The 26,107-nt window shown below is 40.1% G+C and overlaps 1 protein-coding gene across 2 annotated transcripts; it reads left to right on the forward strand.

Moving 5' to 3' along the window:
- PHC1 (polyhomeotic homolog 1) lies at window positions 1-26,044 on the forward strand. Of its 2 annotated transcripts, none has more exons than XM_079143145.1 (15): window positions 1-177; window positions 2,907-3,064; window positions 4,677-4,787; window positions 5,776-5,856; window positions 6,783-6,932; window positions 7,593-7,748; window positions 14,508-15,000; window positions 16,741-17,573; window positions 19,072-19,219; window positions 19,468-19,679; window positions 20,489-20,603; window positions 21,917-22,025; window positions 22,240-22,390; window positions 22,832-23,063; window positions 25,262-26,044. In XM_079143145.1, the coding sequence occupies exons 2-15, from the start codon at window positions 2,951-2,953 to the stop codon at window positions 25,414-25,416; spliced, it is 3,060 nt and encodes a 1,019-aa protein (XP_078999271.1). In that variant the 5' UTR covers window positions 1-177; window positions 2,907-2,950; the 3' UTR covers window positions 25,417-26,044. The 2 variants fall into 2 exon arrangements, with proteins under 2 accessions (XP_078999271.1, XP_078999270.1); XM_079143144.1 differs by lacking the exon at window positions 1-177 and adding an exon at window positions 215-1,418.
- Window positions 26,045-26,107: the final 63 nt, after the last annotated feature.

A 26,107-nucleotide genomic window follows, 5' to 3' on the forward strand; every position in this document is an offset into this window, starting at 1 on the left:
CGTACAGGGCACCTCCCACCCCGCCCTCGGCGCCCCCGCCCCTCCAGGAAGGGGAGGAGGCGAGGGGAGCCCGCCGCGGAGGCCGAGCAAGCCCCCCGCCCAGCCTGGCGACTGGGGACCCCGGCACATGAGGTGGACGCCCCCCGCGAGGACTCGGGTACAGAGCCGGGCGCGAAGGTAACCGGGCGACCGCGGGCCGGGGAGGGGCAGGACCTCTGGGGGCTTGGCTGCGCGGGGATGTTTCTCCAGCCACCTCCGTCTGTGTAACGCCCCAGGTACCTCCCCCAGTTGCTTTCCCTGCCTACCTCCAGCGCTTAGCCCTACGGTCTTTTGGCTCTGCCTGTCCAAATCTAATTGCTATTCATTCTCTGTGCTTAGTGCTGTCTGTCCGTCACCCCTGTTGCCTCTTACTGCTTATTTCCCCATTCATTTTTACTCTCTGACTTTGGTCCTTCTATCCGAGCATGCTGTCTAGTTATCTCCCTGCTTTTTATGGTCCGCTGGGTTCCTCAGTCTCCAATTCCTTGACTTTTGTATCCCTCCTGCCTGTCCCTGCTCACTTAAATCTGTTCACTGCTGGCGCTGTATTTGTCCTCTTCACTCAGTGTATTTGATGTCTTTTTGGACCGGCATTTTCATTAAGGCTCTATATAGAGCAAGAACTCCTGGGCGTCTGTTATCCCTATTCCCAAGATTATTTCCATTTCTTTGGCACTGTCTTCCCTGAACCACCTTCCTCTTACTCTCCTTCTCATGTCCCATTCTTTCTGCAAGATAGAGTTTTATGCTTAGAGATAATTGACTTCCTCCAACTCTTGAACCAATAAGCCCAGTACTGAGGTAGACCTCATTTATATCCATGAGGTCTACCTCAGTATCCCTTTCTAGCTTCCGTAGGTCTGTGCGCCTACCCAGCTGAACCCATTGCACACCAAAATGCTACCTTCCAGCATGACCAGGGCTTAGCTACTCTAAGGTGCTCTGTACATCAGCTTCTCGCTCTCCCCGCGCCCGCCCCAGTTTAATTCTGAAATTTTCAGTTCATTGTGCCTCCCATACTGTTTGTTGTCTTCACTTTCTGTATGTAATCTTGGGTCATAACATAGATCGTAAATAGATTTATGCGCGCAGGATCCACTTGATGACAGTTTTCCCCTGATAGAAAAGACTTTTAAATTGGTCTCTTTCATTTCTATTTCACAGTTTGAAAAAAAAATATTAATAAGACTTCCATTTTGGGGAAAATGAATATGAGCATTTTTACACATGCATGTAGGAATTATCCCATCTATAACTAGTTTGGGGTCTCATGTCTCTCAGTCCAGTGAACTAAGTCCAATAATCTATACAACTATGCCGTGCTGCCTCTAATCCTTACCCACTTTTTTTCTTCACATGCTGATAATGAGGATTCATGGGTCTGTATCTGTTTAGTGCTTTGATATTTTGGTAAAAGATGTGGGGAGAAGGTAGACTGGAGTTGAAGCTGATATGATTTCTCCTTTCTACCTTTTGGGTTATATCCTTGTTTGCAGTGACATTTCCTATTAAAGGAAAGAGAAGAGATGGGTAGAGTGCTTGGGGAATAATGATGTGATTGGAAGACATTGGGAATAGAGTAAGGAAAAATCTCAATTTTATTGCCAAGTCCAGGTGGTTTAATTTTATTTGCCTTGCTTGTTTGTTTGTTTTGGATGCAATTCCCCTAAGATATATCTGTTCACCCTAATAAAATTGTTGACATCTTTAGTAGAAATTCTGGTTTGATGTTTACATTCCTAAACCAAATAGTGCTTTGGTGACCTGATATATCTAGTTGCTGAGTGCCTCAAAAGTAGAGAATATAGTGTGTAAGTTTTAAAAAGGGAGAAAAATAAGAATGAGCAACAATCCATATCATTTAGTGCTGCTTTGGAAGAATACTTCATCTATCTCTTTGCTTGGTTCTCAGTAGTGTTTACATATGTGTTGTTTTGCAAATTTAATATAGTCCCTAGAGGCTAAATTCTGATACTTTGGTAAAAACTAAAAGGTGAATATTACTTTTTTGAAGATTTTCATTGTTATATATTTAATAGGTTTAATCTGTTAGTACAGTGTGAAACTTTTACAAATAGGGAAACTGAGGTATGTAAGGAGGAAAAATGGCATGGTTTGAGTGGTGTTATTAGTAGTATGGACTGGAGCCAGGCAGCTATTTATACTATATAGATTGTAGGCTAGCTCTTCTGCTTCTAGGTTCTATGCCCTTCCATAACCCATTTAACATATCTGTATCTTAAGGCCCTCCTCTTTGAAATGAGGATAATGAGTGCTCATACTGAATGATACTGCTTTAATCACAGATTTTTTGACTTGAAAACAAAATGTACTAATCTAAAGAATTGATACTAAGAAAACCTTTATTTTGACAGTTACAAAGTAGGGATAATAATATTTCACTTTATAGCACTGTGAGAGATGATACAAATCAAGCATCTAACTCAGTGAAAGAAGGCAATTAGAAGCTTTACTGTAAATGGTGACCATTGCTAAGATGATAATGATGGAGATGGATATAAAAATAAGATAATAGCAAGTTTGGGGAGGTTTTAAACTTAAAAGGTGTGAAGGATATGTTAGTTGACTTTAACATTGTAAGTACCATGTTGCTTTCTGGTGATTTTATTTAATGACAAACATGAAGGAATATGTAAAGATTATTTCCTTTGAGACAATTAATAGCTTAAAAGGTGGTGGGGAAGATATGGCTGTTGAGATTGAATTGTAGACTAGGAAATTCTAGAATTTTCTTTAAGAGAAAGATTCTTAGATATCTTATAGATTTATTGTGGTCTCGAATAATAATATGCAAAAACAGTTTAGGATCAAGGTGTAAATTTTAATCCTTTACTCCTTCCATCTAGGTCTTGAGTCAGACTGCCACCCTTGGGGACCCTGGAATACCATCATGGAGACTGAGAGCGAGCAGAACTCCAGCTCCACCAATGGGAGTTCCAGCTCAGGGGGCAGCTCTCGGCCCCAGATAGCTCAAATGTCCCTGTATGAACGACAAGCAGTGCAGGTGAGGCTGAACTCTGAAGGGCTAGGATCTGTGAATATGGTGTGGGGTAGGCAAAGATGCTGAAAGGTAATTGTCTTTAGTTTCTTTCCAGCAGTTGGAGACTATTGGATTAGGTGATGACTGAGGCTCCTTCCAGCCCTGAGAATCTTAGGAGTTTGTAGAAGTTTGGACAAGCAAACAGAGAGTGAAATTCAGTTTTTCAACTAAGATTTTTTTTTTTTTTTTAATTAGTATTCAGTCATCTAGCTAGATTCAAACAAACCATTTCTTTTCATGAATTGTCAGGATTTTACCTTTGGCTGTTCTTGTAGATGACCCTGAAGAATGGAAGTGTCATGGACCTCTTTAAAGATTTATTTTTAAATAAATAACAAATTCCATGTTTTTAAAAATTCTATTTGGGAATGAGACATTTTACTTAAAATATTTTGTTGCTAGAATAACTATGTATGTAATTAGAATAGTTAATTATTATTATTATAAATTTGTATGGGGGGGCTACTGGCAATTGAACCCAGGACTTCACACTTGTTAGGCAAGCACTGTACCACTGAGCTATTTACAGGCCCAGCCCTTTTCTTTTTCTTTCTATCTTTCTTTCTTTATTTTATTTTTATTTTGAGGTAGGGTCTCACTAAGTTGTCCAGACTAGTCTCCAACTTGCTATCTCCCTGCCTCAAACTCCTGTTTATAGGTATGTACCACCATGCCTGGCAGGATAGTTGTAATTATTAAAGAATAAGAATGCAGGGCTGGAGTTGTGGCCCAATGGTAGCTTCCTTATATAGTACACATGAATCCCTGGGTTCAATCCTCAGCACCACATAAACATAAAATAAAGGTATTATGTCCACCTACAACTAAAAAATATATTTTAAAAAAATGCAGTAAAATCTAGTTAACACTAAAACTGAACTACCTATACCATTTTGATAAACATCCTTAGTATTATACCATTGGTATTTGAAATTGCCAATTGAAAAATTTACCTGATAGAATCTTTCAGAAGCCACTTTATTTTTTCATTATTTCTAACCCCTAATGGTTCTTTACCCTTTACATATGCCTAGAATATGGTCTTTCACTTTCTTCTTTTTTTTTTGTACTGGGAATTGAACCCAGGGGTGCTTTACCATGAGCTACATTCCCAGCCCTTTTTATTTTTTATTTGGAAATACAGTTTCACTAAGTTGCTAAGGGTCTCTCTAAGTTGCTGAGGCTAGTCTCAAACTTTCTGTCCTCTTACCTCAGTGCCTAGCTCATTTTTCTTCTTTTTTTTTTATATTATTCAATATCATGTTTATTTTCAACCTGTTAGTCCTTACTAAATCATATATTTCTAGATCTCAAATTGGAAATAAGAATTCATATAAATTGTACTGTTTTACTTTTCTTTATATGTGAGGGTAGACTTAGAATTAGTTGCTTCTCCAATTTTTGGAGGACTATACAGACTTGCTGGTAAAATATAAAAATGGATAAATCATGTGATTTAGCCCCATCTCCCATCAGTTTTTCTCCTTCCCATGGCTACCTTTCATACTATTACAGTGATTTGCACAGAATAGGTGTTAGGTGTGAACTGTTCTAACTGTTGGATCCTGTCTTCTAGGCTCTGCAGGCATTGCAGCGGCAGCCCAATGCAGCTCAGTATTTCCACCAGTTCATGCTCCAGCAGCAGCTCAGTAATGCCCAGCTGCATAGCTTGGCTGCCGTCCAGCAGGTGAGAGTTCAGCAGCCAGCTGACCCAAGAGGGAAGGGACTTTTGGGGAATATTGCATCCTCATGAAGCCAGGCTGGGGGCAAAATCTCCTTTGCCTCCTGTCCTTTTATAGGAAGATGGATACCTCTTAGCTTCTGTACTTGCAATAAGAACTGGAGAAGAATCACATTTTAGAGTTAGAATGACTGTGTTCTAGACATGTTGTGTCTAATGTGGTAGCCACTAGCTGCATGTAGCTATTGAATGCTTGAAATATCTTTAGTTCAAATTAAGATGTGCTCTAAGATTTTAGACTTTGAAGACATAGAATGACAAAAAGAATGTAAATAGCTCAGTAATCTTTTAATATTAATTACATGTTGAAATGATAATATTTTAGATATTCTGGGGAAAATAAGTTATTGAAGTTCATGCCCTGTTTCTTTTCTTTTTTTTTGGGTATCAGGATTTGAACTCAGGGGCACTTGACTACTGAGCCACATTCCCAGCCCTGTTTTGTATTTTATTTAGACAGGGTCTAACTGAGTTGTTTAGCACCTTGCTTTTGCTGAGGCTGGCTTTAAACTAGTGATCCTCTTGCCTCAGTCTCCTGAGCCACTGGGATTACAGGTGTGGGCCAGTGCACTTGACTTTGTTCCGTTTCTTTTTACTTTTTAAAATAATTGTACATAGTAGAAATTATATATGTGGCTTACATTTGATCAGTATTAGACAGCTATACCTATGTCATTGACTCATGATGTGACCCGTGTAAAAGTTATTTTTCTACCTCAAAGAAAATGGGAACAAGAAGACATATTGCCTGTCTGCTCTAGGAGGGTTATGTGAGGGTTATTGGGTTAGTGAACATACCTTCCCATACTCTGTTCTTGCCTGAAATCTCTATATATTTTATACTTGTGATTTATTACCGGAAGACTGATAACTTTTTTTTTTTTTTTTTTTTTCATTGTAAGTGCTATTTCTTGTTTCCCTTCCACTTTAATAGGCCACAATTGCTGCCAGTCGGCAGGCCAGCTCCCCAAACACCAGCACTGCACAGCAGCAGACCTCTACCACTCAGGCCTCAGTGAGTACTGCCTCTCTTACTGATTCCTTGTCCCTGGGTTAAATTACTTTGTGTAGTTGATTTGAGAGTGTTTATTGAGCCATCAAGTGGATATTTACTATTCTGTAGAGCCTGGTAGTACTAAAAGGGAAGATAACCAACTTGCATATGTATAGGAGTCTTTAATGAGGAAACCTAAGTAAGGAAGAAGAAAACACTGGTGAAGAAAAGAAGATAAAGGAAAGGGACTCTTGAAATCTGTTCCATTTCATTATTAATATTATCTTTTTTTTGGGAGAGGTAGTCCTGGAAGTTGAACCCAGGGTACTCTACCACTGAACTGTATGCCCAACCCATTTTAATTTTTTTTTTTTTTTTTTTTTCCCCCAAGGCACTTTCTTGCTAACTTGCCAATGCTGGCCTCAAACTTGTGATTCTCTTTTCTCAGCCTTTTGAGTTGCTGGGATTACAGATGTGTGCTACCATGCCTGGTACCATTTCATATTTTTGCCTTCTCAAGTGTTAGCACAAGTGATTAGGGTCTATTTTGTTTGTTTATTTATTTATTTGGTACTGTGGATTGAACCCATTGTTGCTGAGCTACATTCCCAGTTTATTTTTTATTTTGAGACAGAGTCTCACCAAGTTGCTTAGGGCCTCATTAAGTTGCTGAGGCTGACCTTGAACTTGAGATCCTCTTGCCTTATCCTCCTGAGTCGCTGGGATTACAGGTGTGTGCCACTGGGCCCATCTTTGTTTTATTTTTGACTTTGGTTATATGAAGGTAGCCAGGATAACAGTTACGGATGGAAGTTATTATGCATTTCCCACTGACTCCTTGAGAGTGAGATAGTCTCTTCTTGACTGTGTTACTCTGAATTTGTCAGTTATGTACATTTTTTTAACCTCTCCAAAATCCTCAGTCTGGATTCCTTTCTGTCATGCAGATTAATCTGGCCACCACCTCGGCCGCCCAGCTTATCAGCCGATCACAGAGTGTGAGCTCTCCCAGTGCCACCACTTTGACTCAATCTGTGCTACTGGGGAATACTACTTCCCCACCCCTCAACCAGTCCCAGGCCCAGATGTATCTACGGGTAAGTGATAGAGATAGTAACCATTGTCTCAGAGGCATAAGTTCCTGTTTGTGCTTTCCATGCCAAGAACTTGAATGAGAGCAATTTTATTTGTTTATATACTTATTTATTGTTTGGCAGTGCTGGGGATCAACCCCAGAGCCTTACGCATGGAAGACAAGCACTTGACCACTGAGCTATATCCTCTACCTGAAAACTTTTATGTAACTTTGGTTATCCAGATGTTTTGAGACAAGCTGATCTACTTTTCATGTCTTAACTTACCTTGAATTGATGCTTGGTATTCACAGTAGCCTGCAAATCTAAACTAACATTTGGCTAAATTAGTGTTAGATGTAGTCCAGCTTTTAAACCTGTGACTTATTTACACAAATTCTTAGGGGTTCTTTCAGCTTATCTATTAACTCATTCTAAGATCTTTGTCTCAGCTTCTTTGATATTTGATTCTTTGTTATCAGTCCATAGTTTTCTGTATATTCTAGGTTTTCTTCTGGATGATCCATTGTTCTATATGGAGAACAAGAGATTCTTGGGTCGGTGTGGAAAGGGCCAGGGTTTAGCCATTTAATACCTGCTGTTTATTTTTTCTTATGGTCCTTCCCTTTCATTTCTTCTGTCTACTCTTTTCTTCTTTGCTCTTCTTCCTCCTCTCCTTGCCAGCCACAGCTGGGAAACCTATTACAGGTAAACCGGACCCTGGGCCGGAATGTGCCTCTAGCCTCCCAACTCATCCTGATGCCTAATGGGGCAGTGGCTGCAGTCCAACAGGAGGTGCCATCTGCTCAGTCTCCTGGAGTTCATGCAGATGCAGATCAGGTCAGTGGCAATCACTTTACTGTGGATGGGTTCTGGGAAGGATGAAGGGAATGGCCACAGACTAGGGCCCACCCTCTGCCCCATTATTGCTTTTTAGAACTCTTATTTTTTGTGTTTCGTTTTCCCTTTCATTAACCCCTATAAAATGTGAATCCTTTAAAACTTTTGAGTTAACTTGAGTTAGAAAGGATAGAATTGTCTGAAAAGAGCCCTGTGGATCTGGCAAGTCTTACTTTCAATATAGGATAAATTTCGTGACTCTTCTCCTAGTCCTTGGTGGCTCAGTTTTATTCAAATTTAATTCTTTCCCATAGTAATGTCTCCTGAAGGTAAGGAATGACTGAGGGAATTCTGTTGTTACATGTGAAGTAGACCTGGCTGAGTTGCTGGAACAATCTTTGTTTTCTTCTACTTATGAGTTGCAGTCATTCTCAACTTTCAGTTTTCTGTTCACTTTTTTCCCCAGTAAAAGTCTTCTTTACCAAAACTTTCTATGACTTATTTCCAAAATGCATACATTTACTTTTTTAGCTTATGGATGAAATACAGAGTAGGATTTGATAATGATTATTTCATTCTTTTAGTCTATCAGTTAGTAAGCAATATTGAGCTCTTTTTATTGATGTACTCAAGATATGTATTAGAAATTTTGGAGGATCAAAAAGGGATGTGTCAAATCTTCAAAGAGGTTGGAGAACAAAAGTGCTCAAGTAGATGGTACTAACTTTGTATCACAAGTTTAGAGAAGACTTGGTTGCAGAATACTTTAGTGATCTTCAAAAGACTGGGTAGGATTTGATTTGAAGTGAGGAGAAAATGAAAGAAAACAGCAAGTGTTAGGGCATAAGTCATATATGTAAATATGAGTGTGTATGGGCTTAGGATGAGGATAAAGGAGAGATAATAGGCCTGTGGTAGAAGAGGTCATTGTTAATGAGTAAAGGGAGGTTATAGTCAACTTCATAGGCAGCAAGGACCATTATTGAACATTCTGCAGCAGATTACAGGATTAAGAAAAGTACTTTAAGAAGACTCATTGAAGCCAGATGTGGTGGTACACACTGTAATCCCAGCTGCTCAGGAGGCTAGGCAGGAGGATCACAAATTTGAAGCTAGTCTGGGCAATTTAGTGAAACCTTGTCTCAAAATAAAAAATAAAAAGACCTGGGGATGTGACTTAGTGGTAGAACACTTGCCTAGAATGTGTGAGGCCCAGAGTTCAATCCCAGTACTGGGGGCGGAAAAAAAAGGAAAAAAAAATATTGAGGAGCATAGCATGTATCTGGACAAGAAACACTAGGAAACCTGCTTGAAGACCTCGGTCAGCTAGTTATATAAAATAAGACCTTTGTTTTAGACTTTGCTGATAACAGTGGGAGCCAAAAATAAGGTTGTCCTGCCCCCATATTGTTTTTTCAAGCCAGTTTATTCATTCATCAAACACTGGGGTATCAGTATGTTGAGGGACAGATGGTAGTGGTTAAAATGTTTTTCTGTTGTTTGGGTCAGATTCTAGCTCCATTACTTACTGTGACCGTGTACAAGAGACCTGCCATCTTTCTGCTATGGATTCTTCATCTATAAAATAGGCATTATAGTATACCTGCCTGATGGTGTGTGTGTGTGTGAAGGATAAATTGAGTTGATACATGCAATTGCTTGAACAGTGCCTGGACATAATATTTAAGAGTATTAACTCTTGTTAATGTATCCCACATTCCTTAGCTTTGGAGGCCCAAGGAAGTCATGATCACTACATTTATGGAAATCATAGACCATCAAAACATTAGACATTAAACCGTCATGTGAATGGTGTCATAATTGCTTTACTGCAAAGTACAGCGTGCTCTGAGAAAAGGGATGGGGGATAGAAATCAAAGAGGTGACATTTAAATTAGAGCCTATAGAAGTTTGCCAGGTATGGATGTGGGAGAGTGTTGAAGGCCAGGAGAATGTTATGTCTAAAGATTCTGAGGTGGGAAGGAACTTGGTTTATTTGAAGAATCAAAAGGCGGCTTGTTTTCCTGGCATTTGGGTGAAGGGGTCTAGACAGGTGGGAGGAACCTCATCTTGCAGGGCCTCAGTGGCTGTAATCAGGCTTTTGAGCTTTATGTAAAGGGTAATAGGAAGCTGTAGAAGGATTTAAAACATGGAAGTGATGTGGAGAGGTCTTTTTTGAAAAACTGTGTACTCCTCTATACAGACTAAATAAAATGATGTGTAAATAGGGAGAATAATAGTGTTAGAACAGTTTAGGAGAAAGATGGTGTTTGGATTAGGTGTGTAACAATGGAGAAGAACAGAAATGTGTAGATTTGAGAATAATTTAGAAGAATCATAGAAGAAGGTGAACTGTTTCAGTAGATGGGGAAATTGAGGGAGATGTTGAGTGAGATCTTACACAGCAGTTGGATGACTGTTGATAATATTCATGAGATGGACATTGGAGAATTAGATTTAGAGTGAGGTTCAGGTTTGGACACGCAGACTTAGAGGTGATTGTGAGCCATATGTAAGAAGATACTGAGAGCAATATATGGTTCTTGAATTCAGAGGAGAGGTCTGGGTTCGAAGTAAATATGTGAAAGTAGTAGACATATAGGTGATAATTGCAATCAAGGGAATGTTTACAATTGCTTAGGGAGATGGTATGGATAGAAGAGAAGAACATTAAGTATGGAGCCCTGAGGGTTAGGATGAGCCCTTAGAATAGCAGTTTGAGGTTGGTTAGAGGAATGGGCTAACAAAGGGAAACAGGAATGATGGAGAGAGAGGAAAATCTGGACTGTGTAGTGTCATGAAGAAAAGGGAATAAGATGATACAAATGGGAATATATGTGTAGGGGAGTGCTCATCTCTTTTGAATATGATAGAAAAGATGGATGGATATATGTGGAGGGACAGCTGCTTCAGTGGAGTTGGAGGGGGGTTGAATCCAAAATAATATGAATTTGAGGAATGAATGGTAGTGGGATTGAGTACAGTTAAGGTACACAAGAGTTTAACATTATTGGGGAAGGAGGACAAAGCTGGGAGAAGGGAATGTGCTATTCAGAGATGGGAGGGGCTGATAGAGAAAGAGAGGTTGAAGAGACAAGAGATAAATTCTGTGATAAGCTTGCTGAGAAGGTAGGAGTAGATGGACCCAGAATATAGAGAAGGATTGCTCTTTGCTAGGAGGAAGGAGAGAAGGGGGAAGTGAAGGAAATACATACTGGTAAATGTATATAGATTGGGTGGTAAAACTGATGAGGTGGTGTTCATATAATGGTTTTTATTTTCTCTGCAGAGGTGAAGAATAAGAGGAGAAAGAAGGTGGTTCTTTTTTTTTTTTTTTTTTTGGACCACGAATTGAACCCAGGGGTGCTTAACTACTGAGCCAAATCCTTAGCCCTCTTATATTTTTATTTTGAGACAGGGTCTCATGAGTTGCTTAGGATCTTGCTAAGTTGCTGAGGCCTCCTTTGAACTTTAGATCCTCCTGCCTCAGCCCCTCAAGCTGCTGGGATTTCAGGAGTGTGCCACTGTGCCTGGCACCACCCCCGTTTTTTATTTTTTATTTTGAAATAAATAAAATATAGTTGTTAAGTTGCTGAGGCTGGCCTTGAACTTGCAATCCTCCTGCCTCAACCTGAGTCTCTGGGATTACAGGTGTGTGCCACCATGCCAGGCTGAGAAAGTGGTTCTGAGGTATAGGGAAAGTAGGAAAGTTAGAAATAGGCATTATGGGAAGGAAGCTGATTTAAAAAACGGCATGATTGCCAGATATTATGTGCCCTCGCACCCAGTCTTGATGATTCTTTGTTGTTGTTTTTGTTTTTTCAGTCCTGATGGTTCTTGTAAAACTCTTTCCAAAGCTAGATCCTCCCCTTTGCTGCTTCTATCTGAATTCAGGTCCTTATTTTTACCTGGCTTTTTGTACTCGTTTCCTCAATAGTTGTCTTGACTTCAGGCTTGTCTTCTTGTGATCTTCTTTCACATTACTATTACTGTTTTATGATTTAAAAAAACATATTGTTACACATTTTTTAAAAAAATTGTATCTACGGTACACAGAATTAGATAACTCATAGTCCTTAACTGTGATACTCGTCATTGATCTATTCATGGTCCACTTTTATTTATTTACTCAATACTTTTTAACAAAATAATAAGCAGACTGGGGGTCTGCATGTGTGTGTTGGTCTAGCATGTGTGGGGCCCTGGGTCGATACCCAGCACCAAAAAATAAAGTGTAACAAGCAGTCCCACTCCATGCACTGCCTACCCCTACCCATGATAATAGTCATTCTGATTTCTAGGTTCATCCTTCCCTTGGGTACCTTTTATATACTCTTACTGCATCTCTATATGTTGTCTTGGAAGTTGAGGCAGGAGGATCTCAGGTTTGAGGCCAGCCTCAGCAAATTAGTGAGGCCCTAAGCAACTTAGTGAGACTCGGTCTCAAAATAGAAAAAAAACAAAAAGGGGTGGAGGCTGTAGCTCAGTGGTAAAGTTCAATCCCCAGTACCAAAAAAAAAAAAGGGTACTTTTAATCATGAAAAATCTCAGATAATTATTGACATATCATCATTCTCTTTAGGCCCTTCCCCTCTGCCTGTGGATTAATTTGAAGGAATCCCAGACACCTACCCTCCCCCTTTCTCACACACATACATACAATTTTTATTTAAATTTATAAGGTACTTGTGCTATATGTGATCTATTTGTGAGAATACTTTTTTTATGGCGGTACTGGATTGAACCCAGGGGCCCTCAACCACTGAGTTATATCTTTAGCCCTTTTTATTTTATTTTGAGACAGTGTCTTGCTAAATTGCTGAGTTTGGCCTTGAACTTGTGTTCCTCCTACCTCAGCCTCCTGAATCACTGGAATTACAGGCATGCACCACTGTGCTAGGCAGAAAACACTTTTCTTTGCAGTGGTGTGTTTCTATGTTGTCCAGACTATCATTGGACTCCTGGGCTCAATAGATCCTCTTGCCTCAACCTACCCAATGGCTGGGATCAGAGGTGTATACTACTGCACCTGGCCTGAGAATGCTTTTTTTAAAAAAAACTTGTCTTATTTTACAATTACTTTTATTGATTTTGTAGGCAGATTAGTATCTTGACTGAGGATACTTTCTTAATAGCATATTTTCAAGTTCTATTTGTTTTGTAGCCATTGTTGGTTAATTTTAATTTTTATATAATAATTTCATAGGATGAATATACTACAGTTGATTCATCTTCTTTTTTGATTCATCTTCTCTTCTTTTTTTCTTTTGAAACTGGGAATTGAACCAGAGATGCTTAACCACTGAACCACATGGACCTTTTTACTTTTTAAGTTTTGAAACAGTGTCTCACTTAGTTGAGTAAGGCCTTGCTAAGTTGCTGAGGCTGGCTTTGAATTGCTATCCTAGTACTTCAACCTCCCAAATCGCTAGGATTACAGGTATGTGCCACCATGCCAGGCTTTATCTTCTATAAATGGTAGTTTGGGTTGTTTGTAGGCTTTCATTAATCTGAATAGTGTTGGTGTGATATTCCTATACATGCCTCCTTTTGCATATGGTAGGAGTTTTCCTTGCAGAATTCTGGGTTTGAGAGTGTGTGTGTGCATGTGAATGTTCAGCTTTTGGATAAGACAGCATTTTTTTTTTTTTTTTTTGCGGTACTGGGGATCGAACTCAGGGCCTTGTACTTGTGAGGTAAGCACTCTACCAGCTGAGCTATCTACCCAGCCCCAGCATTTTTCTTTTCCCCCAAGGTATTTCTTAAAGGATGTTTTCAACTATAGATTTAATCATGTTTATCTTTTGTGTGTGTGTGTGTATATGTGTGTGTGTGTGTATGGTCCTGGGGATGGAATGAAGGACCTTGCTTATGTTAACCTAGTGCTCTACCACTCAATTAGACCCCTAGCCCTTGATCATGTTTATTCTCATTAGTATTCTTTAGTGGCCTCTTAAAATCATTTCTTCTCTTATTCATATAGTAGAGTGCTATGTGCTAGTTGCTACATTAGATGTTGTGAGGATAAGAATGAATAAGACAGATATGCTTGCTGTCTAAACTGAAGTTCATATTCTTCTTCATATATCCCCTTAATAATCTACGACCTTTTTGGCTTCCAGGCTCAACCTTGTTTCATTTCTTTCCATTCCTGCAACTCAGTCCAAATATAATGAAATAATTATAATTTCGAAAAGTGCTGTGCTCTTTCTTGGGTCTGTGTCCTTGCAAGTGCTCTTAGCTATTTCTTCACATCACTATCTTCACTATTACCTACAGTCTTAGATCATACATCACTTGTTTTAGGAAGTCATTTTGATCTCCCTAATGTTACTTGATAATCCTTCTCTGTACTCGTGTAGAACTTTATTTACATTTGTGCATATTATTACATCATAATTGGTGATTTTCTTCTTTTTTAGGAAGTTTTCATTAGGGGCAGGGACTATCTTTTATACCTGCATTTCCAGAATTTAGTGTAATATCTGAAGTGTAGATATGTAGTAGCTGTTGAATGAATGAATGGAGAGGAAAGGGAAAAGCAAAGAGATTTTCTAGGAACAAATGGTAAAACTTGATGATAGTCTTAATAGGGAATGGAGGAGGCTGAAAAATCAGATATGTACAGAGTTTCTCTGGAAGGCCTTTAATATATATTGTGGGAGCAGGGATACAAGTTGAGGTATGGAATATGACACAATAGCTATCTTTGCTGTTTTTAAATTAGTCAGATAAATCTATTTTAAAAATATCTTTCAGGTGCAGAACTTGGCAGTGAGGAACCAACAGGCCTCAGCTCAAGGACCCCAAATGCAAGGCTCCTCTCAGAAGGCCATTCCTCCTGGAGCTTCCCCTGTCTCTAGCCTTTCTCAGGCCTCTAGCCAGGCCCTAGCTGTGGCACAGGCTTCTACTGGGGCCTCAGGCCAATCTCTCAACCTCAGTCAAGCAGGTGGAGGCAGTGGGACCAGCCTCTCAGGGCCAATGGGTCCAGGTGGAGGTGGCCAAGCACCTGGGGGTCTGGGTCAGTTGCCTTCTTCAGGAATGGGTGGTGGAAGCTGTCCCAGGAAGGGCACAGGAGTGGTTCAGCCCTTGCCTGCTGCCCAAACAGTGACTGTGAGCCAGGGCAGCCAGACAGAGGCAGAAAGTGCAGCGGCCAAGAAGGCAGATGCTGATGGAAGTGGTCAACAGAATGTGGGCATGAACCTGACACGGACAGCTACACCCGCGCCAAGCCAGACCCTTATTAGCTCAGGTATGTTATCACCTCACATAATATCATAAATCTCTCAGAACTCATTTGAAATCTTTCAGATTACTTTTCCTTGCCCTGTTTTTCTCTTGGCCTTGGAGTAGTGGAAGGAAAAAGAATCACATCAGCCTTGAGCGTATTAGTTCAGGACAGGAAAATAGTTAACAGATAAAGGTCTTATCTATATCTTTCAAGCAATGATCAGCTTGTAAGTTACCCTTGTTTACTTCCTTAGGCCCTTGAGTTCTGTAGTTTACTCATTCTACCTATTCATGTACCCAGTTCTTACTGAATTGCCTATTGTGTTCTAGGAGGTGCTGATAATCTTTGAAAAGCAGATTCTCTGTACGGTTTAGTAAAGGAGATTAATTCTGTTGAATGGTAGTTGGTCCAGTGTAGGGGAGATATAATATAAATATTTTAGCCAGGCACTATGGCATGTACCTGTGTAATCCCAGTGACTCTGGAAGCTGAGGCAGGAGGATCACAAGTTCAAGGCCAGTCTCAGGAACTTAGCAAGGACCTGAGCACCTTAGTGAGATGCTGACTCAAGATAAAAAATAAAAAGGGCCATCCCTGGATTAAATCCCCAGTACTAAAAAAACAAAAAAATATACTTTAGAATATTTAAGATTAGCAAATAGAACCATGATTTCATATAGTCAAATTGTGATTACCTGTATTAGTGATGAGGATGAAAAGGAACACATAATAATAGCTCTAAGTAGTTTATACTTCCTTTCAGATAAGATATGGTGGTTAAAATAGTTAGATATATATATCTTCCTTGGTAATGTTGATTTTTTTGTTTTCTTTGTTTTTAATACCTTAGTCATTGGTATATTTGAATAGTTTAGTCATAAAAATTTGATGAGTTAATTAGGTATTACTAATAACTAGGTATTTAAATACTATAGCACTTCTGACTTTTTCGATGTACTGAGGATGGAGCCTAGGGTGCTCTACCACTGAGCTAAATCCCCAGCTCTTTTTATTTTTCATTTTGAGATAGGGTCTTGCAAAACTGTTCAGTCTGACCTTTAACTTGTGATCTTCCAGTCTCAGCCTCCCAAGTAACTGGGATTACAGGTGTGTGCCACCATTGTCCAACAGTACTACAACACTTCTATTTCCAAAGTGCTTTCACATTTTATACATACTTTGTGTTCTCTGGACAATCTGGTAAAATATGGAGTGTTGGAGATTATGAGTAAAGTCTGAGTCTGCAGCTTCTGACTCTTCAGAGTTCTTAGATGGTGACCTAAACTGATGAATTTTTGAAAACAGGCATCTATGGAAATATATTGATGTCTTTAAATCTGTGGATCTTTATTCTTTCAGTGAATATTAAATACTTTTCATGTGTCAACACTGGACTGTGTTTTAGGGGTGAGAAAGTGAATAAAACATGGAATCAGCCCTAATCACACAGAGAAAGGGCCAACCTCTGTACTCCTGAATAGAGTGAAAGGATAAGATGTTTGAAATTACTGAGCCTAGGGTGTTGATTGAGCCAGGGAGTTTTTCTATGATAGCTACACCAGAGGTGGGTGGTTAGTAATGTCTTGACTCAGTGGAAAGAATATGAATGAAGTGATGTCCAAGTTCTATACAGGCTAGATTTCTATTCAGTGTAGTTTAAAACTAGGTAAGCCTTGGAAAAATGATTTTACTTTTAATTTTGAAGGATTATTATTTTCTGTTCTTTTTCCCCTTTGTTCTATTCTGGGATTGTTCCTGTAGCCACATACACACAGATCCAGCCCCATTCTCTGATTCAGCAACAGCAACAGATCCACCTCCAGCAGAAGCAGGTAGTGATCCAGCAGCAGATTGCCATTCATCACCAGCAACAGTTTCAGCACCGCCAGTCGCAGCTACTTCACACAGCTACACACCTCCAGTTGGCTCAGCAGCAGCAGCAGCAGCAGCAACAGCAACAGCAGCAACAGCAGCAACAGCAGCAGCAGCAGCAGCAGCAGCAGCAGCAACAGCAGCAGCAGCAAGCTACAACCCTCACTGCCCCTCAGCCACCACAGGTCCCACCTACTCAGCAGGTCCCACCTTCCCAGTCCCAGCAGCAAGCTCAAACCCTTGTAGTTCAGCCCATGCTTCAGTCTTCACCCCTGTCCCTTCCACCTGACCCAACTCCCAAGCCACCCATTCCCATCCAGTCCAAACCAACTGTAGCACCTATTAAACCTCCTCAATTAGGGGCTGCTAAGATGTCAGCTACCCAGCAACCACCACCCCATATCCCTGTGCAAGTTGTGGGTACCCGGCAACCAGGTACAGCCCAGGCACAGGCTCTGGGCTTGGCACAGCTGGCAGCTGCTGTACCTACTTCCCGGGGGATGCCAGGTACAGTGCAGCCTGGCCAGGCCCATTTGGCTTCCTCACCATCTTCATCCCAGGCTCCTGGTGCACTGCAGGAGTGTTCTCCTACACTGGCCCCTGGGATGACCCTTGCTTCTGTGCAGGGGACAGCACATGTGGTTAAGGGTGGGGCTACCACCTCCTCACCTGTTGTAGCCCAGGTTCCTGCTGCCTTCTACATGCAGTCTGTGCATCTACCGGTGAGTGATGTCTGATGTTACTACTGTGAGAATGGACCTGTACTGAATGGAAATAGAATTCAGCTGAGTAGGGGAATAAAGAGTTGAGAAGCTTGATACTGGTATTTATGTACTTTTTTTTATAAGAATCATAGATTAATATGTATAACATCTGAACCTCATACTGTAAATCATTCTGAGGTTTTTAATGTATTCTAAGTTAGATCAAGGTAGCCTAATCAGTCTAGCTATCCCATTGCTTGGTATTTTTCCAAAAGATCTAAAATTGTCATTCTATTGTGATATAGCTTCCTCAATGTTTATAGCAGTGCAGTTTGTGATAGCTGAATTATGGAATCAACCCACGTGCCTGACAGCAGATGAATGGATTAAGAAATTATGTTATACACACACACACACACACACACACACACACACACACACACACACACAATGGAATTATACTCAGCTATAAAAAATTAATGAAATTGTGGCATTTGCCAGTAAATGGATGGAAATGGGAAGCATCATGCCAAGTGAAATAAGACAAACTCAGAAACTCAACTTGAATGTTTTTTCTCATATGCAGAAACTAGAGTTAAATATAGGAAAGGGAAGCCAGATAGGGTGGCGCATGCTTGTAATCCCAGTGACTCAGGAGGCTGAGGCAGGTGGATTGCTAGTTCAAAGCCAGCCTCAACAAAAGTGAGGTGCTAAGCAACTCAGTGAGACCTTGTCTTTAAATAAAATACAAAATAGGGCTGGGGATGTGGCTCAGTGGTCAAGTGCCCCTGAGTTCAATCTCCAGTACCAAAAAATAAAAATAAAAAATAAAGGGAGAGGGAAGGAAAGGATATCATAAAGATAAAGGGAAGGTCAGTAATGTAGAAGAATGAATTTGAGAGACAGAGTAGAGGGATAGGTCAGGGGAGGCAATGAAATCTTAAAAATCATGTGCACATACAAATATTCCATAGGGAATGTCACTTTTATACATAAGTAAAAAGAACCAATCAAACATGTATAAATAGACAAGCAAGGGAAGTCTAATAGAGGAAGGAGAACAGGGGAGGGGAAAGAAGATGGGAGGGAAAAGGGGACAATCATGAACTGAAATCAAATTCTATATATGTATGAGTTTGTTGGGATGAACCCAACTACTATGTGTGACTATAAAGCTCTAATTTAAAAAAAAAAATTAATAAAAAAATTATATACATCTAAAGTAACAATAACAACAAAAAATAGCATTAGCCAAAGCAATCTTTGGGTCACAGTGAATACAGGGCCTCATGGTCTAAGTCATGACTGTGCATTAAAATGGTACTGCATTTTGTTTTGTCCTTATGAAGAAGTTATATTGATTGGGGATGACTAGAATTTAGAGTATCTCTGGAAGTACACGAAGTAATAGACATGGAGTTAAGAAAATTTTTTCTGAAAGTGTGGAAGTGATTGTAATTCCTTATTATTCTTTATGCCTAAATCTTGGGTTTTTTCCCTGTTCTTTATTGTGTAGGGTAAACCTCAGACACTGGCTGTGAAACGCAAAGCTGAGTCTGAGGAAGAGAGAGATGACATCTCCACTTTGGGTTCAATGCTTCCTGCCAAGGCATCTCCAGCAGCAGAGAGCCCAAAAGTCATGGAAGAGAAGAGCAGTCTTGGAGGTAACTGGTTTCTAAAATGCTATTGGAACACACAGAGAATATAGAATTGTTCTAAGAGAGCTGTAGATAAAACTGGTTCAGTAGAAAATGGGCCTAAATTTGGTGGACAAACAGTAGATCTAGAAGCAGAATCAGAGAGTGAATGATCAAAAGAGAATATAGATTATTGAAAATCAGGCTGGCTCAGCTAATAGGTGGATCTGTTATGTTATCCCATATTTGTTCTTTAATATGTGTTTGTTTTCCAGAGAAAGCTGAACCAGTGGCCAGTGTGAATGCTAGTACCCCAAGCAGTGAACTAGTAGCCTTGACCCCCGCCCCATCAGCACCACCTCCTACGCTAGCCATGGTGTCCAGACAAATGGGAGACTCCAAACCCCCACAGGCTATTGTGAAGCCCCAGATTCTCACCCACATCATTGAAGGCTTTGTTATCCAGGAAGGAGCGGAACCTTTCCCGGTGAGAACAGGGCCATATGGTGGGGATTTGGTTGGATTGTGTCTTTTTAAATTCCTCTAAAAACAAAAGGCAGATGGGCACCAAGACTGTAATCCCAGTTATTTGGGAAACCAAGGCAGGAGAATTGCAGGTTCAAGACCAGCTTTAGCAGTTTAAGAAGGCCCTAAGCAACTTAGTGAAACCCTGTCTCAAAATTAAAAACAAAAAGGACTGGGGATTTGGCTCAGTAGTAAGGTGCCTCTGGATTCAATCCCTAGTACCAAAAGAATTTTAAAAATAAAAACAAAAGGCACAGAACTATTTAATTATTAGAGAATGATTTATTTATTCTGTTTATTTAGTTGCAAAAGAAGGAAAGAAAGAAAGGAAAGCATGTATGAGTGGACCAGAAAGTGAAAATGTTGGGAAGAGAAGAAAAGGAAGAAAATCACCTATTAAAACTGTTTAGATAGGTAAACTTGGTGGTTTTATAATGAAGAAAATCATGTAGAGAAGTTCAGGGACTTTCCTGGTATATGAGTTGCAGAAGCAGGACTAGAACCCAGGCATTATGATTTCTCTTGTATCTGCTGTTCCTTAGGAAGAGAAGGACAAGACAGGGAGCTAGAGTAGGAACCTGTTCTCTAGAGGCTTATCTGAAAAAAGTAGGAGATTCTTGGTTGCAGTAATAAAAGGAATTTTCTCTGAACCAGACTTGACCATTAACTCAGAGATCTAGGCAAAGACTTGACAACAGGAGGTGTTAGGGAAGGCTATAGAGAGGCAGAAAGGAATTAGGTTATCTTAACTATGAACTTTTTCCTGAATAGGTGGGTTGTTCTCAGTTACTGAAGGAGTCTGAGAAGCCACTACAGACTGGCCTCCCAACAGGACTGAATGAGAGTCAATCAAGTGGCCCTTTGGGAGGGGACAGCCCTTCTGCTGGTGAGTATTTGTTTAGAGACTCACCTGGGAGAAAGAGGTTCATGGAAATGTTTGAGAATTCAGTGAAAAAAAAAAAAAAAAATGTTTATTTAAAGTAGGAATTATGGGCTGGGGTTGTGGTTCAGTGGTGGAGTGCTTGTCTAGCATGAGTGAGGCACTGGGTTCAAGTTTCAGCACTGCATATAAATAAATAAATAAAATAAAGATCCATCAACAACTAAAAAAAATATTTAAAGTATGAATTAGATGAAGTCCATCTATACATAGAAACCATATTGTATATCAGTATATAGAATCATACAAAAGGAGTTATAGAGTTGCAGGTATTTTATCAAGCTAATGTAACCTGATGAATTATTGTTTACTGTGTAAGGATATATTTTCCAAAAGATAAAATAACAGTCTGGAGCTGTAACTCAGTGGTAGAGTGCTTACCTAGCTGAGTTTGATCCTCAGCGCTTCAAAGAAAAAGAACAGGGACATTTAAATTATTTTTAAAAGACATTTAATAGGTGCATTATTATTCATAATAGTGGGATTTGTTGTTACATGTGTGTATGTGCACGCAATATAACAATATAATTTGGTCAGTTTTATTCCCTTTACCTCCTCTTTCCTCCCCCTCCTCCCTCCCCTGTTCCCCTTCCTCTACTAGTTTCCCTTCTATTTTCTGAGACACCTCCTCACTGCCCATTTTTTCTTCTTTTTTCTCTAGTTTCCACATAGGACATTTAAGTTCTCAACTTCCAGTTCTCCTTATTCTAGATTTTATAATCTATAGTGAGGACTTTTATTTAAAATTTCTCCTATGCTTTTGGAAATCTTTGTGGGAGATGGATTGGATATCTTTCTAGGGCATTAGTAATTAGTTCCTCTTTCCTATAAAGAAGTGGAGTTATATATGAAATCTGAGTTGAATTAGGAAATAATCAGGCTTAAAATAGAAATAATAAGGCTTTAAGGGCTGGTGGATGCTGCAGTGCATGCCTGTAATCCTAGCTGGAGGCTGAGGCAGAAGAATCACGAGTTCAAGACCAGCCTGGGCCATTTAGTGAAACCCTGTCTCAAAATAAAAAATTAAAGAAACTGGGGCTGTAGCTAAGTGGTAGTATATTCATGAGTTCAATACCCAGTTTGGAAAACAAAAAAGGAAGACTTTGAGGACTTTATACTCTTGAAGGATAAGTCTTGGTGTTTGGTTTTAGGAATTCTCAGTTTGGCTGTGTAGGTCTTTGGGAAAATTAGAATCCAGCTCTAGGTGTAATGATGATTAGGGGCAGTAGAAGCCCATGGTAACTCTCCTTGTTTTTCAGAGTTAGATAAGAAGGCAAATCTCCTGAAGTGCGAGTACTGTGGGAAATATGCCCCTGCAGAGCAATTTCGTGGCTCTAAGAGGTTTTGCTCCATGACTTGTGCAAAGAGGTACTGTGTGCATCACCTGCCTTGCCCTGAGCACTAGTTTTTCCATCTAATGTTATATCCCTTCCCCAGGGTTATCTCACAGCTAACATTTTGTGTCTCTTTGTTTTCATTCCTTTCTCCAAATCGGCTTTTAAAGTACCAATTCCTGTGTAGGGCAGGGTAGCGAGTGGTCTCTTCTAGCACCTTGATATCCTGTATGTGCCCTGATTTGTAGGTACAATGTGAGCTGTAGCCACCAATTCCGGTTAAAGAGGAAAAAAATGAAAGAGTTTCAGGAAGCCAACTATGCTCGTGTTCGCAGGCGTGGACCCCGCCGCAGCTCCTCTGACATTGCCCGTGCCAAGATCCAGGGCAAGCGTCACCGGGTAAGCTATTCTTACAGAGCCAGCTACTTCTAAAATAGTCCTTTTTCCTTCCCTTGCAGGGGAGAAAAATTCTTTGCCCTTGTGAAAGGATGCAATACCAGAACTTTGGTTTCCTATTAATTGTGTTACTTCATATTCTGAGAGATTCTGGCTTCCTTGTTTCCTTTCTCCTTACTGTTGGTTCATGTATCTGTTAATCCTTACACTGTACTTAAGTGGAGATAATCTAGATCTCTTTTAATACAAGGAGAGAATCAAGGAAGTGATAGAGTTCACACTTGAAAGGTACTTCAGAGTAGATTTTGGGCATTTGCAAATAATGTGCAGATTATTTCACACGGGTTAAGACTAGTTTTTCCTCTTGCCTAAGCTAGGTTGGTGGTGGAAGGAAGAGAAGCACTCATGACAGTATTATTCCTGACTTTACTGTTTTCTCTACAGGGTCAAGAAGACTCTAGCCGGGGTTCAGATAATTCCAGTTATGATGAAGCGCTCTCCCCAACATCTCCTGGGCCATTGTCAGTAAGAGCTGGACATGGTGATCGTGACCTAGGGAACACTATTACAGCTCCCCCTACACCAGAATTACATGGCATCAACCCTGTGTTCCTGTCCAGCAATCCTAGTCGTTGGAGCGTAGAGGAGGTGTATGAGTTTATCGCTTCTCTTCAAGGTACTGAGTGGTTTCCCACAGAACCCAAGTCTTTGTTTTTCTTAGGTCATTCTACATGGGCCTTTGTTTGTATGAGGGAACATTACTAACTTTAATCATCATGGGCGTGTGATAGTACAAAAGCTCTACCTTGATAGTATTCAGGTTGCTTGCCCACAGCTTGGTTTCTTAATTTCCTTCTGGGTTGATATCATCTTCTACTATGTGAGTAGTTTTGCAGTGTTTGGTTTTTTTTAATGATTCAGCTTTATTTTTTCACCAGTAACTTTTGGATAAAAATTTTTTTAGCTGTGATTAACTATGATGCCCACCATGCATAAGGTTATCTCCTTTTTTGGTACTGGGGAATGAACCCAGGGCTGCTCTACCACCGAGCCATATCCCCAAGCCCTTTTTAATTTTGAAACAGGGTTTCACTAAATTGTCTAGCTGGCCTTGAACTTGTGATACTCCTGCCTCATCCTCCCAGGAAGCTGGGATTATAAGCGTACACCACCATATTTGGCTAAGACTTTTTTTTTTTTCAGTAAAGAAACTAAGGGACCGGACTGGGATTGCAGCTCAGTGGTAGAGCACTTGCCTCACATATGTGAGGCACTGGGTTCGATCCTCAGCACCACATAAAAAAATAAATAAATAAAGACATGCTGTCCATTTACAACTACAAAAAAAAAAAAAAAATTAAAAAAAAAAAAAAAACTAGGGCACCATTGTTGGCCATTTTCAAGATAGGACTGTTCTCTGTAAAAGAAAATCACCCTTCTTATTTGATTTAATCTTTTTTTGCCAACATACAAGAAAACATGCATGTTTTTGCTCTTTCCTCCCTGGCTTTATATTTAAATTTTTATTTATTTTTTTTGAGTGGTGGAGACACTTCGTTTAACACATTTTCAACTTACAAAAGATTTTCACTGACATCATTTCATTCACCCTCAGAACATTGTGTAGAGCAGAACATTTATCACATTTCGCAAGTCAGGAATTGCTACTCACCTTTGGCAGTATTTCTTGGGTTAGGGTTAGGGTTATAGTACTCTCCTTTGATTATTCCTCAGGAAAGACTCTTTCTTCTGTTATTTTCCTTAAGTGTAACTGGTTTGGGGCCTCTCTTATATACTCTCACTAGATGACATCATTAATTTTCATGATTTAAATCATCACACATCAACTGATGTCTGCCAAATCTATTATACAGAGCTCAGACCCTTCCACGAGCACCTGATCTTCATGTACACAACTACCTGTCTAAATTCTGAGTTTGCATCAAGCATGTCTCCATGCTTACTCCATTTTTACCCCTAAGTGTGGAGTAAAAAAAAAACTTTTTTACTCCACACTTAGGGGTTTCTCCTGTATTCCCTATCTTGTCAAATTGTACTACCCACTGGTCCAATGATCACAAAGAGTACCCCTCTGCAACTTTTCTTTGACTGATTTCAAATAATAACTTCTTGTATAAAGTAGAGGAAATGTCTCAGGCAAATCAGTTGATTACCAGCAGTTGTCAAGCCATCTAGAAATAAATGAGCAGGGGCTATGCCTTCCTTCTTGTTTGAATGAAGTTCTTTTTGAGGGGTGAGGGGGTGGGGTGGAGTACGGGGGAGTCAATCCAGGGGCTTTACCACTGAGCTACATCCCCAGCCCTTTTCACTAAGTTGCTTAGAGCCTCACTAAATTGCTAAGACTGGCTTTGAACTCCTGATCCTCCTGTCTCAGCTTCTCAAGTTGCTGGGATTACAGGTATGCACCTCCACACCTAACATGAAGTTATTTCTGTAGTTGAACAACTTAGGTTATTCTTCCTTTCTTGATCTTGTTTTCTTCATTTTGTTATTGGGGTAAAACTCAGGGATGCTCTACCTCTGAGCCACATCTGTAGCCATTTTTCATTTTCAGACAGGGTCTTTTCAAGTTGCTGAGGCTGACCTTGAATTTGTAATCTTTCTCCTCAGCCTCCTCAGTTCCTGGGATTACAGGTATACCACATCTGACACGTTTTTCATTTTTATAATAACCAGTGGTTCTAATTTCATTTTACTTTCAAAGCTTACTGTCTCATACCTTTATATTTATTACTGAATTTAGGACAAGGACTCTGGGATTAATCATCTAGCCCCATTTCATTTTTAATTTCACCCTCCTTGTCTGGTCCTACTATGCAGTTTCTCATGTATGGTCTCACTCTTTCCTTCTAGGCTGCCAAGAGATTGCAGAGGAATTTCGTTCCCAGGAGATTGATGGACAGGCCCTTTTATTACTTAAAGAAGAACATCTTATGAGTGCCATGAACATCAAATTGGGCCCCGCCCTCAAGATCTGCGCAAAGATAAATGTCCTCAAGGAGACCTAAGGTGGCCCTCTTGCACAAACTAGCCTAAGGCAGACATTCCCCACTGTCCGGGTTATAACCTGGTACCAGCAGACTTTGCAGGGAAGAAAGAGCTATTCGAGTTGTTACCTTCTGTAGGGAGATTACTAGACAGGGAAGAGAAGTCCAAGAATTGGTTGCTGGTGCTACATAGTGGCAGCTTTGATATTTTCTCTGGGTTTCACTTTAAAATAATCTTTACAGTTCCCACCACTCCCACCTACCCCAATCCAGTCTTTGTAACAAAGACAGTCTAGAGAACTAGGACTGTTCAGCCTTATCCTGGAGTGGAGTGTCTAGCCAGGGTCTGTTTTCCAAGGAGAAATAATTGTATGGTAAGGCAAGGAAATGGGTGGAATGTAGATTTGCTTCTCCAGTGGGAGAGGTAGGTTTTTCTAGCTTGTGTGACACAAGTAGCAAAATCTGGTACTCCCCCTCTTCCTTCTGGATTGTCCCACTGTAGCTGTGGCTCAGTATTTTCTTTGTTATCACTTACTCCCTTAGTATTGAATATTTTTCTCCTGCATCCGTGGCAGGGTCACCAGCCAGTGTAGAAACTTGGTTGGAATCTTTCTGATTTGCTGCAGGGACTAAAAGTGTTTGACTGGCACATGTGTGGCTGTTGTCATTTTTTCCACATCCCCTGCTCCTTTCCAATTTACCTGTTACCTTC

Source organism: Sciurus vulgaris (assembly GCF_902686455.1).
Source record: "Sciurus vulgaris genome assembly, chromosome: 5".
NCBI lineage: Eukaryota > Metazoa > Chordata > Mammalia > Rodentia > Sciuridae > Sciurus > Sciurus vulgaris.

Bases quoted from the DNA above. Each gene is read 5' to 3' on its own strand.
- PHC1 (XM_079143144.1), top strand. The intron at 5,857-6,782 runs GTGAGTACTGCC...TCTGTCATGCAG, and splicing joins CCTCTACCACTCAGGCCTCA to ATTAATCTGGCCACCACCTC. The intron at 22,026-22,239 runs GTACTGTGTGCA...CCTGATTTGTAG, and splicing joins TCCATGACTTGTGCAAAGAG to GTACAATGTGAGCTGTAGCC.